We start from the raw sequence: 18,476 nt of genomic DNA, 5'->3' as shown, positions 1-18,476 counted from the left end.
TCGGCGGAGACAAGAAGCTGCTCTATGGGCGGTTCTCCTTGATACAGTGATAACAGTGAAGCGGGGATACAGCCGCAGCGCCCTCTGCTGGAACGTTAGAGCAGTGCGGCGCTTCCAGTTTAAACCTTACATACACACTGCAGACGGGGAACACCCCACAGGACGGACCGGCCGTTTTTGGAGAAGGTCTGACCAAAAGATTATGTCCATCACGATTTGGCGCTTATCGGAGTCACTCGCCCATTTTGGCTGCTTCTAGCTTTCGGCTTCAGGAGCTGACCGTTCACTTGCTGCCTGCCCAGTAAACAAGGAAGGTCCCTGGACGTTCAAAATAGGTCTAAAAGTAGTCTGTCCGTCAAGGACATATTTTAAACGTCAATGGACGTCCAAAATCCATCTTAATAAGTTAGTTAAGTGGTGACCAATCGATAACGTCAGTGTACGTCCAAAACGCGTTTTATACAAGTAATTTATTTCGGGACCAATTAATAACGTCAATGGACGTCCAAAATACGTCTAATAGTCGTCTTTTCAATGTCTGTGTTTGGACGTCTTTTCAACTTTCATTTTCAACCTTAAGAGAACGTTGATTAGACGGCAGTCATTACGTTATTTCAACGTTGAATCAACGGCTAATTGTTTACTGGGTGATACTTCCCAACCCTCGACAGGTGCAACTGTATCGAGATCAACGTTATTTACCTCACCCGTCGGTGTTTTTAATCTTGTGGTTGATTTGTGTGGACATTATTTTAGTTTAAACTCAGAGAGACTGGTAGAGTCTGGGTTCAGTAAGCGGTTTGATAACTAAACAAAACAAGCAAAAGACAAACAAATTTTTCAGCTGAAAAGGGAATGCCACCCAGTTTTCACAGTTGAACACTGCTACAATACACTACAAAGACAAGATGTTTAATGTTCAATCGGAAAAACTTTGGGTTTTTTTTTTGCAAATATTCACTCATTTTGAATTTGAGGCCTGCAACACGTTCCAAAAGGGGCAACAAAAGACTGGGAAAGTTGAGGAATGCTCAAAAAAACACCTGTTTGGAACATTCCACAGGTGAACAGATTCATTGGAAAGAGGTGTCATGATTGGGTAAAGGGAGCATCCATTTATTAGGAATAGGACTGTCCGGATTGTTATCAGCGCAAAGTTCAAAAGCCAGCATCTCTGATGGTATGGGGGTGTGTTAGTGCCCATGGCATGTGTAACTTGCATTAATGCTGAAAGGTACATACAGGTTTTGGAGCAACATATGCTGCCATCCAAGCAACGTCTTTTTCAGGGACATCTGCTTATTTCAGCAAGACAATGCCAAGCCACATTCTGCCTGTGTTACAACAGCAAGGCTTCGTAGTAAAAGTGAGTGGGTACTAGACTGGCCTGCCTGCAGTCCACACCCGTCTCCTATTGAAAATGTGAAGCATTATGAAGCGCAAAATACAACAGAGAACCTGGACTGTTGAGTAACTGAAGTTGTACATCAAACAAGAATGGGAAAGAAATCCACCTACAAAGCTACAACAATTAGTGTCCTCAGTTCCCAAACACTTATTGAGTGTTGTTAAAAGGAAAGGTGATGTAACACAGTGGTAAACATGCCCCTGTCCCAACTTTTTTGGAATGTGTCACAGGCCTCAAATTCAAAATGTTTGAATATTTGCAAAAAAACACAAAAGTTTATCTGTTTGAACATTAAATATCTTGTCTTTGTAGTGTATTCAATTGAATATAGATTGAAAAGGATTTGCAAATCATTGTATTCTGTTTTTATTTACGTTTTACTTCATTGGAATTGGGGTTGTATACACATACAGACATATACTCCTTTTCAAACACTATGTATTTATTTAAAGGTGTAATAGTCAATTTCACCAAACAGCCTGATTGTAATTGTAGTTCACTTACATAGCCACCAGAGGTCCACCTGGAATGCCAACCAGAGAAACTAGGCAATCTGCAACTATAAGAGACAGTTCAGACTGCAGCTTTCTAAAGATTTTCTCAGGCACAGAACATATGTGCTGATTCCTTTGAAAATGATTTGCAAATTCATACTGCACCAGTCAGAAAATGAAATAAAACTGCCAACTGCATTTTAAGGGGGACACACACAAACGTTTTAGAGCTTTCAGCAAAAATCACTTGTTTTTGTTACATTTAGACATAGTACAGAGTGCACACAACTCAGTCAATATATTCTTTTGCCCAGGTTTTTTAATGATGCAAAGATAAAAAAAAAAAAAAGAAAAACAGTAGAATTCCATCCCTGCATTTCTACAAGGTACAGCCCTAGTCACCAGGGAGGCCTGTGTGGATTTACGGTTGCTGATGCTTAAGGGTAAGGTAGGACTGCCAGACGTCACTGTTAAGCCTTCAGGAGGTGTTGTGCGCTAAATTCAGTGAAACACTGACCAGGGGAGGTGCCTACCCGATGACCCCTGTGAAGAGCTAGTGATGCAGTGGGTGGTTTGGGTGCTCATGGGCTGGGCTGGGCTGGGCTCAATGAGTAACCGTATGCCTATGATTATATTAAATTATTAACAACTTCTAGTAAAATCAATCGGTTTCATATCTCTACAGTGTTATTACACATGTATTAATAATTGTAAAATCATGTTTTTTATTCCTGGTGATAAGGGTAAGAGAAAACAGACTTGTACTGTATTATGGGTCAGTGTATTTTCCTACATTTTATATTGCTTCATGTTCATAGCATAGTGTGTAAATGCCAAATGCTCGTTTTATTCAATTTGAATTCTGAACTCAAACTTATGACTCCTGGATGAAATAAACAGTGCTACACAGTTGAACTAAGAGAACTCTGCTGAAATATACTATTGTGCACATTTCCATTTTAAAACAGACAGAGACAGAAGGGTTTCTGATTTCCTAACAGTCCTGTATGAACATTATAACTGGCCCGGTACATTAGACAATGTATAAACATGCAAGCCTATTTGGGAGAATGTGTATGCATTCCACTGTAAAAGAGCATGAAGCAGTAATGCCTCGTGTGTGTGAAATGAACTCAGGAACTGGACCCAGACGTCAAATGAGTGGGATGTTCCTCCCTTCACCAAAACTTTAATTATTGTTATTAAATTCAGAAATCAGTAAGCAGAGCAAAATGACATTACAAAGCAACATTTAAACAGACAATGGACTTCAACCACAAGTGCTCACTACAGAACTCATTCTCACACTTGCTCTTCAACTCACTTTAACAAATCCATGTCACATTAAACAAACAAATAAAAAGAAATTAAAGGGATTTTTTTCCCGTTTGATACTGAGCCACATCTCACTATGCCCTTATAGAAAACTCATACAGTTTGTTTAGTTTGCTTCTTTTTCTCCATCAACATTTACCTCCATCAATATTCCGGTCTCTGTACTTCTGACCCACCGTCGCCCCCGTCTTTGTGCTAGCATAGTAAACAAATAAAGCACTCACGGTTTAACAGCTCAACAGTTCTTGCTGAATAAAACATCATAGTGCACTCAGCAACTTTAGACGCAAAGAAGAAAAAAAACAAAAACAAATTTAAATCAAATCCCATACGTAGGTGGTTGCCAAGCACACCTCTTAGAGAAGAAAAAGTTTATCTGCATATCGTAAGAGCCCTCCTCAGGGCTGTAGACAGTGTTTAAAAGGTACCATCACTGGGATGTCATTCAGAGTCTCTGCAAGCTCAGTGATGAAGCGCTGTGAGGAGGCAGATTGTCAGCTATTTTATCTACTCCACATTATTAACCACAATTAAAACTCCTCCTCTTCCTCATCGTCTAGGTCACAGAAGTCAATAGATGGTCTATTGTCCCGCACCTCCTCTTCATCAGATTCAGCATAGGAACCTGGGGACGCAGCAAGAAGTACAAAAGACAAAGTAGATTGTCATTAACTTTATACCAACTTCAGACAAAGAATAAATATAAACATGAATCCTTGACTTGAAGTTAAAAATGCAGTAACTTTTTATATTTATTATTTTTTTGTAGTCTCTGCAGTTGTGTGTGTGTAACATGCCATTACACATCCATCTTCCTCAACAGCAATTCCTTTAATACCATTCACATATAACAGATTTCTATAATAGTACTTACCCATGAAGCTAATACAGGCAGTTTTACATTATAAATATGTAATGAGGAAAACCCTCAGTAAAGAAAAGGGAATTATTCAAAACGTACTTTCAAGATTGTCCATGTGTTCGTGAAGAGTTCTCGCCAAGTTGAAAAACTGAGCGAGAAAAGGGGGAGAATGTCTGATTCAAGTAAAGTTCACATTTTTGAAAGATCACATTTACATAACAACACAGCATTTGTCCATATTTTGAATAGGAATGCCCAGAATAGGTAGGTTTGATTAGTGCTGGTAAAACGTTTAAAAAACACAAATGCTTACCCCAGCTTCATTGACTGCACCCAGCACATCAGAGAACCTTTGCTCACATAGATGCAACAGGACCACGAGGTACAGACCACAGCTGATGAACTCATACTCTGACTAAACACATAAGAGACAGAGTTAATAAACTGTGACAGCTTGTTTGCATGTTTGTTACAAAAGGTCTATAACCTACAATTTTCCCCCCTATTAGTTTTATATATACAGGGGGTCCTCGACTTATGACGTTGATCCGTTCCTAAGTCGCGTCGTAAACCGATTTTCGGTGTAAGTCGGAACATACGTACATACTGCAAGCACTTATCCTATCCTAACACCTACCCTCCTCGGTCCCGAGCCGCGTAACCGTGTATTCTTCCGCGTTACGACGTTTACGACGCGAAACAAGGCTTTATACAGTAAATGGGAGATGTGTCATAACCACGAAACATTGTAACTCGGGACTGACGTAACCCGAGGACCTCCTGTACCATTATTAAAGGATATTATGTATAGCTTTGTATGAAAATTCATTCATTCATTATCTGTAACCGCCCATCTAATTCAGGGTCGCGGTGGGTCCAGAGCCCACCTGGAATCATTGTGCGCAAGGTGGGAAGACACCCTGGAGGGGGCGCCAGTCCTTCACAGGGCAACACAGACACACACTCACACCTACGGACACTTTTGAGTCGCCAATCCACCTACCAATGTGTGTTTTTGGACTGGGAGGAAACCGGAGCACCCGGAGTAAACCCACGCGGACACATGGAGAACACACCAACTCCTCACAGACAGTCACCCGGTGCGGGAATCGAACCCACAACCTCCAGGTCCCTGGAGCTTTGTGACTGCAACCATGCCGCCCTTGTATGAAAATGTATAGCTTTGAGATAACCAAAGTCTATCTAGCTAACTGAAATTCAGATTTAATAATAATAATTCCCATTTCTTGTGGGAGTGGGAGTGTGTGTGTGTGTCTACATTACTGACAGAGAAACCTTAGTATCCTACCCGCTCATGAGATCTGTACAGCTCATTAATGTCAAAGTTCTCAATGTTTAAGTGCAGTTTCTCCTTGCACAGCTCACAAGTAGTGATGGCCTCCAGGGTCGAACCTGAAAGTCGAGAGAGACAACATTAGGAACACAAACATGGAAATGAATGCATTGAGGCAGTGTCATGCCCTAAATGTTGCTTTTTTTAAATAAATAAATAAAAACACATGAACAAAGTAAAGAAATACAAAATACAAGAAAGCTTTGTACAAGCAGAACAGTACATGATTTAAGCTCAAGCATTATTCAACAGGATAGAGCTTGATAATCACCAGAGCTAATCTTGGAGCGGAGCCATTTTTTGATGCAGTCTTGGTGAACGTACTGCAGGCTGCCCGTACACCTGCATGGCTCGATCAACGGATTTGAACTTGAGGTCTCACCCATCTGACAGATCCTGCACAGATCCCCTTCTTCTTCATCAGAATCCTCCAACAGCAAACTATAAACAAACAAAGACAACGAGGAAGTTAGTCAAATTTAAAACAGTCTATCAGGTTTACACCACACCTGCAGTAACTGAGACCCATTGTAGGTCACTTTTCCCTAAATACACATTGTAACACTAATTTTATTTCACTTCATTCAGTGCACCATTTTGGCATCTTCCTTCCTTTAACAAACCAGATAACCAACAAACAGCTGAGGTAGGCACATTACAGCAGAGCAAACGTTAAATGGTCAGAGAGCACAGCAAGACAAAGCTTAGGGAGCACAGTTGTTGATCTAAAGCTTGCAGGCTACAATTGGGAATCTCTGTGTACCTGATTTGAAGAGTTGATTATAAAATGATTCTCCAAGAGCCTTGATGCATCTTAACACATCTCTCCATCGTTTTAATTCTACAGCCTCCACCATGATTTGGATATCACTCTAGTTTAAGACAGCGTCCTCATTATATGATTTAATGAAAGTTACATGTTTTTGAAGATGCTTTGTAGGTTTATAATGTCCTAGACAAAACTGACAGAGAAACTAAATATTACAAGTTTCCTACTGAATTGATTACTATTCTCCATTTGTAATTTAGATGTGTGTTAAATTTCTGAATTCAAATATACATTCATTATCGATATCCTACATTTTACACTTCTACAAGCCAAGCTAAAGTCACTTTAGAGAAGAAATCAAAGGTCCATGAAAAGAACATGGTTATGACTTTTTTTACCCTACGTCTAAAAGCTAATAAATAAATATATGGTGATGTGGAAGGATGGACAGTGCATCACCTTTCCTGAATCTTCTTAAGTCTCTCTGGGTCTCTGGAGGGAGCAGGCTTTTCCTTCACTTGCACCTCAGCTTGACTCTGCCCCTCAAGTCCAACATCTAGTCCAATGATAACATTTTCAGGCATCCTGAACAGTGGGCTAGACAGCACCCTGGCAACAGCAGGGCTCCGCCCAGGAAGGCAAGAGGCATCCTGTAAAAGGGCTGAGGAAAGTCCTGTAGCTCTAGCTGAAGGTGCTGCCGTTGCTCCCTCTGACACATCATCATCATCATCATCATCCTCTTCATCTTCCTCACCATGATGCGAGTTCTGGTCAGGTGTTTTGCACCCTTCTGGGCTGCTGAGGGGAAACTGTGGGGAATGACGGGCCTCCATGTGTGCACTCTCATCACGACCCTCTCTCCGGCGACGGGAAAAGCGAGGAGTACAGCGATTCCAGGATATGAGCCAGGATAGCCCTCCTTGAGTCCTGAGAGAGTCTGCTTCTGGCTCCACGTCCGCATTCTCACGCACTGGAGACAGGGGCTGTTCACGCCTTCGCAGGAACGCAAACGCCTGCACTGGATCTGCCTCTACGTTCTCCCTACTGATTGCGGGGGAGGCCTCAGTGGGAGCAGGCTCCTCAGTGGCAGTTTCAAAGGACCTTGAGGCAGAGCTGGTGCTAGAGGTGGAGCTAGACTCTTGACTGGAGCGTCTGGAGAAGAGGCGAGACAGCAGTCGTCTGGTGGTACTTCTCCCGTCCGAGTCCCCGCTCTCAGGGGTGGGATTTGGCATAGGGGCGGGGCTAGATTGAGGTGGACTGGAAGTTCGCTGGCTCAGAGGCGTGTAAGGGGAGGGGCTCCAGGAAGAGAGGCACGAAGGCTCTGAGACTGAAATGGTGCGACCAGAGCCTGAGCTAGGGGCACCTCGGGGAAGACGGGGACTAGGTTGGTAATCAGAAGTCAACCTCTGGGAGCTGCGTTCAAGAGGGGACGGGAGATACTCAGAGGGGAGGTGGCGGCTGGTTGAGCTGCTCTCTCTGCGTGATGAGTACAGGCTTTCTTTGGGTCGAGCTCCCTGGGCATAAGTGGAAGTCACACGTTCTGGGCGATCTAAAATGCAAACACAGCACAAAGAATTAAAAGCTTCTTACAGGCCATTGATTAAACTCATTTAAGCTCCTCTGTTCTGTAATGGACTGTCATCAGTAAGCTCTGTATAATAGAACACTGGATCACAAACATGCTGTTGGCCAAATCCAACACAATGATCTCATTTTTTATGAGGTATATTTCTAATACCAGATATTAACAGAGGATTTTAACCATAATATTAACCATTTTATTTTGTGCAAACCATCAGCTACTACAATTAGTTAAAAACCTTTAAAATGATGAAAAATGTGCAACTGCATTTAATGATTTCACAAATGCGGATAATATAAACACACTGTCCAATATTTTTACAATCTGTTTCTTTCATAATGGGAGAGGCGTGTTCACGCAAGTCACTCACAACCTCATCCTGTTTCTGCATATTTTGCTTGATTACTTTAAAACCTCAACACAGAGCACCATTCTTCATTAGCTGCTTTAAAAAGCCTGATTTTGTCAGACAAGCTTTAATCCCCACTGAAAACAAACTAATCCCCACTGTAACTTGTGGGCAAGTTTGTTTATGGTGTGTTAATTATCCAACACAAACAGTGGCTGTAAGGGAAATGTCAGCTTCCCAGCAGTTCACATGGCAAATGCACAATTGAGAAAGGAAACGTGGTTTTTTTGTTTTTTTTTGGGGTGAAAAATCTGAAAGTTATTTTGGCTGAAATGTGTACTGTGTAATCAAGCTTGTTTATGAGTTGACCTCAAAGTTTATAACGGTGGCTTAGTGAATAATAGTTTGGCAGGGTCTGTTTTGAATCATGACTTGTTCCAATTCTGATTCTCCCCCTGTGCTATGGTTGAGGAGGATCCACTTGGTAATTCTGACTTTAAAAGGAAAAGAAAGGAATTAAAAATTCTCTCCCTCTCCCCAGTGTACTAATCAGCAAAGACAAGTTTACTTTGTTCGTTCACTGCACTGTAGCAAACCTAATGTCAAATATACCTGCTTATTCAGTCAAGCTCTGTAACATACTGTTCTTTTCGAAAACAAGACATTGTTGAGGAAGAAGTGTATGAGTTTTAGTCTAATATAATTAAGTAACTCCTTAATTAAAAAACAATAACAGATCTGCTGGAATTCAAAATGGAGGTGAAGTGCTTGGCCAGATAGGGACAACAGGGGTTATAATGCAGGCTGAAAAACACACATGCAGATTGCAGCACATGTTTGGGGGTTAAGGAATACATACACAGTGAGGAGGTCAGTGCTGTGGATCTGTAGCTACTATGCTCCCCGAGACCAGACAGGCCAGTGTCAACCCTCTTCTCTGCTTCCCTGCGAGCCCATAAACTCTCAGAGGAAGACAAGGAGGAGGAGGATGAGGAAGACCTAGAGAGGGGGCTGATAGTGGACTTCCAAGTAGAATCTAAACACAAGGTCAGTTTGTTATTCACCTGCACATCAAAGAAATACAGACATGGACATGAAGTTATAAAACGTCCGAGCGAAGAATAGTTTCTTATACACACACACCTTTTGTACATTCTCCTTTAAATATTTTAAAGTTCAAACACAGATTGGTGCATACGTAAGTATACATTCATGTTCACAGTTTTTGCATTGCTCAGTGTGAGAGTACCTGGCATTCCTCTGAGGTTTGAGTATGTGCTGCTGGGTATGGAGGTGAAGGGGCTTCTGCTGTATGCTGCTCTATTTGTGTAGGACATCTTGGCTCTTTTGGATTCACTATCCTGGTCTGAGCCAAGAAGACTGGAGTATGACCCTAGTCCTCTTTCTGAATCAACCTATAGAGAGAGAGAGACACACACACACGAATAAGCTCACAGGAGGATGCAGCAAAGAGCTGAAGAAAAAGCTTCTATTAGTTTCTAAAACAAACTAATCATCTAAAGTAGTAGTAAACAAATATGATCATCAAACAAAAGTAGATTTAACACCTACAGGTTTACTTCTTCCCCCATAGGATGACTCGGTCCATGGGCGTTCACATGATGTAGATGAAGAGGTAGAAGAGGAAGACAGGGGTGTAGATAATTTCCATCTCGTGTGGTGGCTTTCTGAAGAGCTGTAATCTCTCGTAGTTCCAGAAAGGCATGAGCTCTGCCATTTCAGAAAATATAGAACAACACGGTTGCAGATCAGTGTCAGGCTTCAATGTGAGCAATGTGTTCATTTCAGTATATTACGTCTTTCAATAAGAGTTAGAAAAAGTTACAATGGTCCCAATGAGAAAATGAGAGTGGGTTCTGTTTTAATTTTTTATTTAAAAATAATTCCTGTGACAAAAGTTGTTAAAAAAGGTATACAACAGATTGGTTAAAAACTAAATACTTAAATAAGGTCCTAAAAGGTATAATTTGCATCACAAAATGGCCTTGCCTTTAAAAGTATTTTAACACATTGCTTGCATTTTTGCTTTAAGATTCATTTTGCAGCTGTCACAATGAACTTGTTATTGCAGTTCTACAAATAGGTGCACTTTCTCTGTGTTAAGGCATCCGTACATTAGGTTTGGTTAAAGCAAACAAAGGTGTTTGAGGTCAGTGCTGACAAGCTAGGTTTAAAAGCACTGTACTCACCCTGCATAATGTCGTGTCATGGTGTTTAGTTATCACTTGCTTTTGACCCCGTGAAAGATCACATGCAAAAACAACTCTGGCTGTTCTGGTAACATTATCTACCAAGACACTTTGTGCCAAGCTGACTGAAACCCATTACAGGCCAGAAATCCAGCCTGCCCTATAAAATAAATAAATAACCCAAGCTTGTGTAACCTGAACAGCTTCTCAGAGAAGCAGCAGGTTTATTAAAAACAAGATGCTAACTTGGTCTGTATATCTATGTCCACCTTTCTATCTGAACACTAGAGGCCATTAGGCAGCACCATTCTCAAACTATCAAGAGGAATTGAATATTGACACAGGGACTCCGGCCACCCCCACTTCTAAAACAGACAAAAGGGGTTGTGCTTCCCAACATGCCCAAGAGAACACTGAATTTAATTTGGTTTTAATACCTGGTAGTCTGAGTCTAGTTTACTTGAGGTTCCCCTGCTGAAGCGATCACTTCCCAGCACACTCCCTCTGCCATAGAGTCTACTGGCGCTGAGAGGCGAGGACGAGGAGGAGAGGGATGAAGACGAGGATAGGGATGAAGAGCTGGAGATGAACGGCAGCCGACGGGGCTTCGAATCCATTGCTGAGTCTCGCTGTGAGATACAATCATAAGAGATGCTTTGAGGGCTAAGATGATAAAACAACTTGCACAAACTAATATTACTAATGAAGTTTACGATACAAGGACCACAACAGATTTCTTGACGTAGAAATGTATTAAGAGAAAAAATAAATTCAGTTCACAGCTGTGGGGCTGTGACTCAGTATGACTGTTTTCACTGTCATCAAGAATGGCAGACTGTGCAACAAGATAAGAACGTCATGCTGGCTTCCAGATGATCTTATCGGCAACCTTGGACCCTGGGTATATTCATGCATGAGATATTTCCAAGAAAAAAAAAAAAATGGTGAGGTAATAGATAATCATGTTTTTCCACCTAGAGCTTAGGCAAACATCCAGCCAAACCCCAACAACACACTGAACCTTCATTACTTACAGTTGGGGACTGTTCTAGAATATCACGCATGGTTCATTTTCACTTTACTAACTTCTTCAGACAGACTTGTCACACAGGACCACCATCAGCAACTCTATAAATACCCTTCTACAGTACCGTATCAAAATAGCACCCTTCTGCTACAGTGACTTAAGCTTTGTGCTATCGGTCTCTTGCTATTTTCCAACTCACATTTGGTAAAGCCAAATGCTGCTGAACTTAATCTGCACCACAGAGGTGCTGCAACAGAAGGTGAAACCCAGAGGCCCCTCTGGAAACATTCTCAGCCCTTCTAGAAAGTTCCTCACACATTGAGTGTGTCCAGAGACGTCTAGAAGAGCGCTAGAAGCAAGACACCTGCTGTGTCTTGTGTCTGTTTAATTTTAATCTTTCAGCATTTAGCAAAATGTAAAACATAAAATAATATCCCAATACCTCAAGAAATTATTTCTTAATATGACATGCATCATAAAATTTTATTTTCATAAGGTTTGTAAGATGGAATAGAGGCTATGCACCAGCAACGCCATTAAAATATTTATCAAAGCATGTGTATTTTTCTGTTTTAATATTTCACACTTTACAGCACTTCATTTGATTAAATCAGACTTGTATTGCTCTGAGTAAAAAAAGGTGTTTCAGTACATCCACATAATACTAATAAAACGCCTATTGCAGAGGTTTAAACTCATTTAGATGGTTGTGTTCCTTACCCCTTTTAATAAATCTGTTTCCTGGCATTCATTGTACAATATAAAAATAATAATAATAATAATATTTAAAAACAAGTGGTAAATAATCTGGTGTTACATCAAGAGGTGATCATAAAAACCTAGCTCAGACCATATCAATGCCGATCCTCTTGGGGGGGGACCAACACAGTCACAATATCAGCATTCTTATAAACAAAATAACTGAAGTTTGGGAGGAGGCATGCCCCATCTCCACCATCTTCTCCAATCATCAAACAGGACACTAGCCAAGAAGAGGAGTTCTCCAACTTTCTACAAGCATTGTCCCTTACTCTATTACAATTGTATACAGACATGGCTCAACTTGTTCAAAAATATCTATATTTTCCAAAGCTATTACACTGAAGCATTTTAATCATATAAAACAAATGAGGGGTATGGCACGGTGGCGCAGCAGGTAGTGTCGCAGCCACACAGCTCCAGGGACCTGGAGGTTGTGGGTTCGAGTCCCGCTCTGAGTGACTGTCTGTGAGGAGATGTGTGTTCTCCCTGTGTCTGTGTGGGTTTCCTCCTATAGTCTGAAAACACACATTGGTGGATTGGAGGCTCAAAAGTGTTTGTGTGTGTGCGCTGCCCTAGGAAGGACTGGCGCCACCTCCAGGGTGTATTCCTGCCTTGCACCCAATGATTCCAGGTAGGCTCTGGACCCACTGCGACCCTGAACTGGATAAGCGGTATGGGAATGATTGAAAACAAATTAGTTTCTGTAAATATGACCAACCCATGCATTGTCTCATTGTCTGTTGCTCAAGTTTGTCTACTCTTTTTTTTTTTTTTTTTTTTTTTTTTTTTAAAAAAAGGCATTCATAAAATGTAAAATTGGATCCTTGAATTAAAGCCAGTAATTTTTCATACTACACACCCTTCTTGGAAACAAAATCATGTTTTTTTTTACGGATGAAAAAGGTACAGCCAGTTCTACTTGTGTAACTGGTGCAGAAACTGTGAGATCCCTAAGGCAGTATGAACTCACAAGTAATTACACTTACATATTTTATCACTTCTAAAAGTCTTCCTGGCTCCTAAATGTGTTCATGGTTTCAAACTAAAGATGTTAATACTGAGTTTCAAAGTGATATTTTACTAAAGCCATTACTTTTTAAATACTGTATTTTAACAGTAAAAAAATTCATATTTCCAGTCTGAAGTCCAGCTGCACAAAAATAATAAAACTACGACAGTAACCCTCAAACTCAAATACAGCTTTTAAATAGTAACAAATTCATAGACTGATAGGTAAACATTATTTACAGTCGCTGTGATGCCAAGAATGTATCTTTTAGTTATGAGTTTCAATTACAAACAAAACACGCTGCTGTTGTTGGTAATGTCAGTAAGACAAAGCTGAGACTGGCATTCAAATAAAACAAATTTCACCTGTTTTTACAAAAGAACGCACATCCATGCACATGTTTTTAATCAGCAACATTTGGTTAACTTCAAATCTGTCAGATGGTCTTTTCTGTAAAGCCAAAGTTATAGCACTAACCACTGCCATCTGAGCCTTGCTCTTAAATGATATGTTAAGAGACAATTTTACTCCATACTAGCACTAATAAATATGAAATCATGTGTATTGTATTGTGCATAATTTGTCATCCACTTTGAAACTCTGGAAATGCACAGTTGATGTACGTGCCGTACTCAGGAGTATTTAAAAAAATAAATTAATAAAAACTATGGAACTTTATGGAAAATAGTAAATATACTGAAAAACACTACACAGCCATCCCATGGTGCATTAGCGAAGATGAAGCACGTACTACACATGAATATATGTTTCTTTGTATATAATTGTTTAAAATAATTAATAGTAATTGTAAAGGGGGGTAAATAGTATAGTAAATATTTAAAAACGATAAAGAGATTTATTCTGAATAGCTGATATAAATAAATGGGATTAATCATGAACTACAACAAAGTCGAATTTGATCAATCGCCATCAAGTTCCTACCTCTATATTTAACTAGCCACAGATATATAGGAGATGAATAGAGCAGAAGTAGAGTCTGGTGATGCAGGATTTATGTCTGAGCTCTCAGCGTTTCTTTTAGTGGAGGCCATTATCTAGCATTAACAGAGCCAACAACAACACACACACACACACAAAACACTGACTCTTCAAAAATGTCTGTCTCTGGCCTCAGGAAAACAACGTTAAGAAACTATGACTCGTTCGAGCGAAAACGAATGTCTCTCTTAAAAATACATAAATAAAAGGATTACCTAAACCCGGTTTAAGAGTCCAAACGACGGCGGAACCCTGAACTAGTGTAGATGTCTCTCAAATGATTTCCTGTTCCCCAAGCAGTGCACTCCATATGCCGTTAAAACACAGCTACAAAGAGAGTGTGGAGCCTATTTTTAGACAGCTTTTCTTGGTTTCAAGTGTCTCTCTATAAGACATATAAACAAATATAAAGATGTAGTAGTTGTTATTTAATCGTCTGATCCACTAAATATGAAGCGGGAATGCGTTTAAAACTCGCATTCCTGAGGCGTCATAACGGCTCTTAAATCTGATCCGAACTGAGGACAAAACAGCACCACAGTCACAGCGTTCGGAAGCTAAACTGCAACCCATCATTTCCAACTCAGAAAATATATATAAATGTGACACGCACTCTAACGGTAAGCTTGAAAAACCCGAAAGCACTCGATTATATACTGTCAGAAGGGAAAATGGAAAACTCCAGGCCTTGTTTTTGGCCTGTGTTCTTCGTGTCAGTAAAGGCAGCCAGCTACCGACAGCTAACAATTCTCAACCCACTTTTACTGATAGAGGACCATTTCCAGCGATTTTCACCGCAGACTGAAGCACGACAACAACTGAGAGCACCCCATGCTTCTGTTCGTTTACCAAACACGACGTCGAAAACGGTCAAACGCTGCTACAGTCAAAACATACAACGGAAATATGCCTCACCTCTGATTTTTCCGTCTCTCTGCTGTCAGTATTAATGGCGCCTGTGTTGATATAAGGAGAGGTCATGTGATTTATAGTGCAAACAGACACCGGCACGAACGCCTAGCGCTCGCCGAGCGACGATTGAAAGGCCGTTCAGCCAATGAGCGTGACGGAAAAAAACAGGACCCGCCTCCTGTCAAATAAGATCACGGAGTTCGTTTTAAAGGCCCCGTATCCTACATTTTTGCTTGTTATTGTGTTTTGATGTGTCCCCGGGGGTGTAACACAAGATTAAAACAGGATTTCTCAGTCTGACCAGATGACATAAGCCCAAACTGAAGCCTGTACAACAAGAACATTCTTAATGGACATTACTATTCAACAACTTTGGACTGAAGTTATCTGACTAACTGAGGAAAAACACTTTCTGATACATTCCTTGAGGTGCATTTCATTTCTACAATCACTTATTGGCTCAGCTCTGATTGGCTGCCCTGGATTGTGCTTCAGTCCAGGCTGAAAAGTTCCAGACCCTGACAGGACCACCACGAGACATTTATAACTTGAGTGGTGGATCATTCTCTGTATGGCAGTGACACTGACATGTGGGTGGTGTGTTACTGTATGTGGATGAGACACAGCAGTGCTTTTGGAGTTTCTAACACTGTGCCCTCCATTGTCCACCTATGTGAAATCAGAGACAGAATAGGTCTGAGCAGCTCAACTGTTGCTGCACAGTATGTATAGGCCATTCTCCAGTGCTTCAACAGTTGACAAAAAATGTTGGCCACAGGATCCTGCTGACTGGATACTTTTGGTCAGCTGGGTATTCTATATCCAGCAGTGACACTGAGGGGATGAAAAACTCCAGCAGCACTGCTGTGTCTGATCCACCCGTACCAGTGCAACAAACACCCTGTCAGTGTCACTGTAGCTCTTAGAATAATCCTGAACAGAAATAATACCTGCTCTAAAGTGGTCCTGTGGATGTCTTTACTCAGATCAACTAATGGACTAGAGTCTGTAGTTACAGAACTGTGAAGTACAGCTTTGTGGTCAGTGGAGCAGGAGAAGTAGACAATGTATGTGGGAACTAGGAGGTCGTTTTAATGTTACGACTGGTGAGTGATAGTCATGCTTTAATGGAAAGAGGGAAACTCAAATATCACACAGAGGATAATAGATATAGAATAACATGAAGTAACTGTAAACAAACCAGGCTTGTAGTCATTGGTTTAATTGTCCAGCAGAGGGCAGTGTGCCGCATCATTTCTCTTGGCTCTGCACTTTGGTTTTTGTTTGTATGGAGCCACATGGTATTTATCCTATCAGCGAGGTAATTAGAAATGCTGCGAATGTGATAATGAGACATTAATTAGAATAATAAACATCAACGCTATTGTACTTAAGTCTTAATGCACTATGTACACTAACGCCTACAAGCTTTCATAATTAATGAATATGGAAATGCACAGCAAACTATGATTCTTGTGTTGCTTATTGTACGTTGCACATTTCACCTTTCAGCAACTGATTCAGTACTGAGCGTTTAAAGGGGAATTTAACCACTTTTCAAAAATAAAAAAAAAACAAAAAAATTATATAATTCAGTCTTTGAGGTGTAAATACAGTCGTTCTTCACCTGCTGGATGTTCTCAACCCAATGGATGCCCCAGTCAGAGCTCAGATCACATCATTGTTGAATGTTTTTGGGATTCTTTAGCCACGAGAAGCAGAAAATTTCATTAAATCTCTATAGACTGAACTTTGGAGTGTGGAAAATGTTCCCAGTAAACATTTAGCCGTTGATTCAACGTTGAAATAACGTAATGACTGCCGTCTAATCAACGTTCTCTTAAGGTTGAAAATGAAAGTTGAAAAGACGTCCAAACACAGACATTGAAAAGACGACTATTAGACGTATTTTGGACGTCCATTGACGTTATTAATTGGTCCCGAAATAAATTACTTGTATAAAACTCGTTTTGTACGTCCACTGACGTTATCGATTGGTCACCACTTAATTAACTTATTAAGAGGGATTTTGGACGTCCATTGACGTTTAAAATATGTCATTGACGGACAGACTACTTTTAGACCTATTTTGAACGACCAGGGACGTTCCTTGTTTACTGGGTTTCTTTGAACAACTGAAAGCTCGAATGGAAACTGTTGGACATGCTATATGCGGTAAATGTTGGTATATTATGTAGCTGTAGAGGTTTCTGTTCTGTGCATTGTTCAATACACACTGATTAGCTACAAGATTACAACCATTGATTTTCTGGTTACAATGATATCTGTAAATGGGCGGGATATTTCAATGTTGGGGTTGATATTGGAAGCAGGGAAATTGGGCTTGTGTAATCTGAGGCACTCTGACAAGAGCCAAATTATGATACTGGACATTTGGATCAGAGCGTCTCTAAAAAGGAAGGTCTTGTAGGGTGTTCCTGGGACATATTTGTTAATATCTACCAAAAGCGGTCCATGGAAGGACAGGCAGTGAACCAGCGACAGGGTCATGGGCACACAAGGCTCATGGATTTGTCAGCGAAAGTTAGCCCCAGTAAGCAAGGAACGTCCCTGGACGTTCAAAATAGGTCTAAAAGTAGTCTGTCCGTCAAGGACATATCTTAAACGTCAATGGACGTCCAAAATCCCTCTTAATAAGTTAGTTAAGTGGTGACCAATCGATAACATCAGTGGACGTACAAAACGCGTTTTATAAAAGTAATTTATTTCGGGACCAATTAATAACATCAATGGACGTCCAAAATACATCTAATAGTCGTCTTTTCAATGTCTGTGTTTGGACGTCTTTTCAACTTTCATTTACAGCTAGGGTTAGGGTTACCTAGGGTTGCTACCAGAGGGACTCTGAGCTGTAGACTGCTCATGTGGACCCCTGTCCAGCACAGAAAATGTAAACATCAGAGCTGGACCATGAAACAATGGAAGACGGTGACCTGTTCTGATCAATCAAGTTGGCTGGGTGTGGATTAGAGGTGGGCGGATCGATCCAAATATTGATAATATCGATACCAACTCTGGTATTGGTATTGATCAATACTCGTGGAAAAAGATCGATACTCAATTTTTTTCCTCTCCCGCTAAAGTCTGTGGGAAAAAAAAGTCGTTATTTTTGTGCCACCATTCTGCACGCGCGCGGATATTTTAGAGCGAGCAAGGAGGTTTCTTGAACGCACACTACAACCTACACATCTTGTTCTCCTGTCCTACGCGCAATGTCTCTGACCCGCATGCTCGCTCCACACTTACCGCCATTACAATGTGTTTCAGCCAATCAGAAACATCAAATGACAATAACGTCAAATGGTAATTTCTGATTGGATGGCTTGACCGCCAAGTGTGAAGGACACACAGGCCGGAGACCATTAAACAACTTGCTAAAGGAA

The 18,476-nt window shown here is 40.8% G+C and overlaps 1 protein-coding gene across 1 annotated transcript; it reads right to left on the bottom strand.

The window, feature by feature from the left end:
* Positions 1-2,250: 2,250 nt before the first annotated feature.
* marchf7 (membrane-associated ring finger (C3HC4) 7) lies at positions 2,251-15,184 on the bottom strand. The gene is made up of 11 exons (XM_066665575.1): positions 15,076-15,184; positions 10,801-10,992; positions 9,726-9,884; positions 9,403-9,568; positions 9,013-9,189; positions 6,682-7,771; positions 5,725-5,894; positions 5,409-5,512; positions 4,413-4,514; positions 4,199-4,247; positions 2,251-3,862 (listed from the first exon to the last, which is right to left on the bottom strand). Exons 1-11 carry the CDS (start codon positions 15,139-15,141, stop codon positions 3,768-3,770), a joined length of 2,370 nt encoding a protein of 789 aa, XP_066521672.1. The 5' UTR covers positions 15,142-15,184; the 3' UTR covers positions 2,251-3,767.
* Between the last annotated feature and the right edge of the window lie 3,292 nt (positions 15,185-18,476).

Source organism: Hoplias malabaricus, chromosome 3 (assembly GCF_029633855.1).
Source record: "Hoplias malabaricus isolate fHopMal1 chromosome 3, fHopMal1.hap1, whole genome shotgun sequence".
NCBI lineage: Eukaryota > Metazoa > Chordata > Actinopteri > Characiformes > Erythrinidae > Hoplias > Hoplias malabaricus.
The sequence above is the reverse complement of the archived record's forward strand: the minus strand, read 5'-3'. Positions and strand labels throughout refer to the sequence as shown.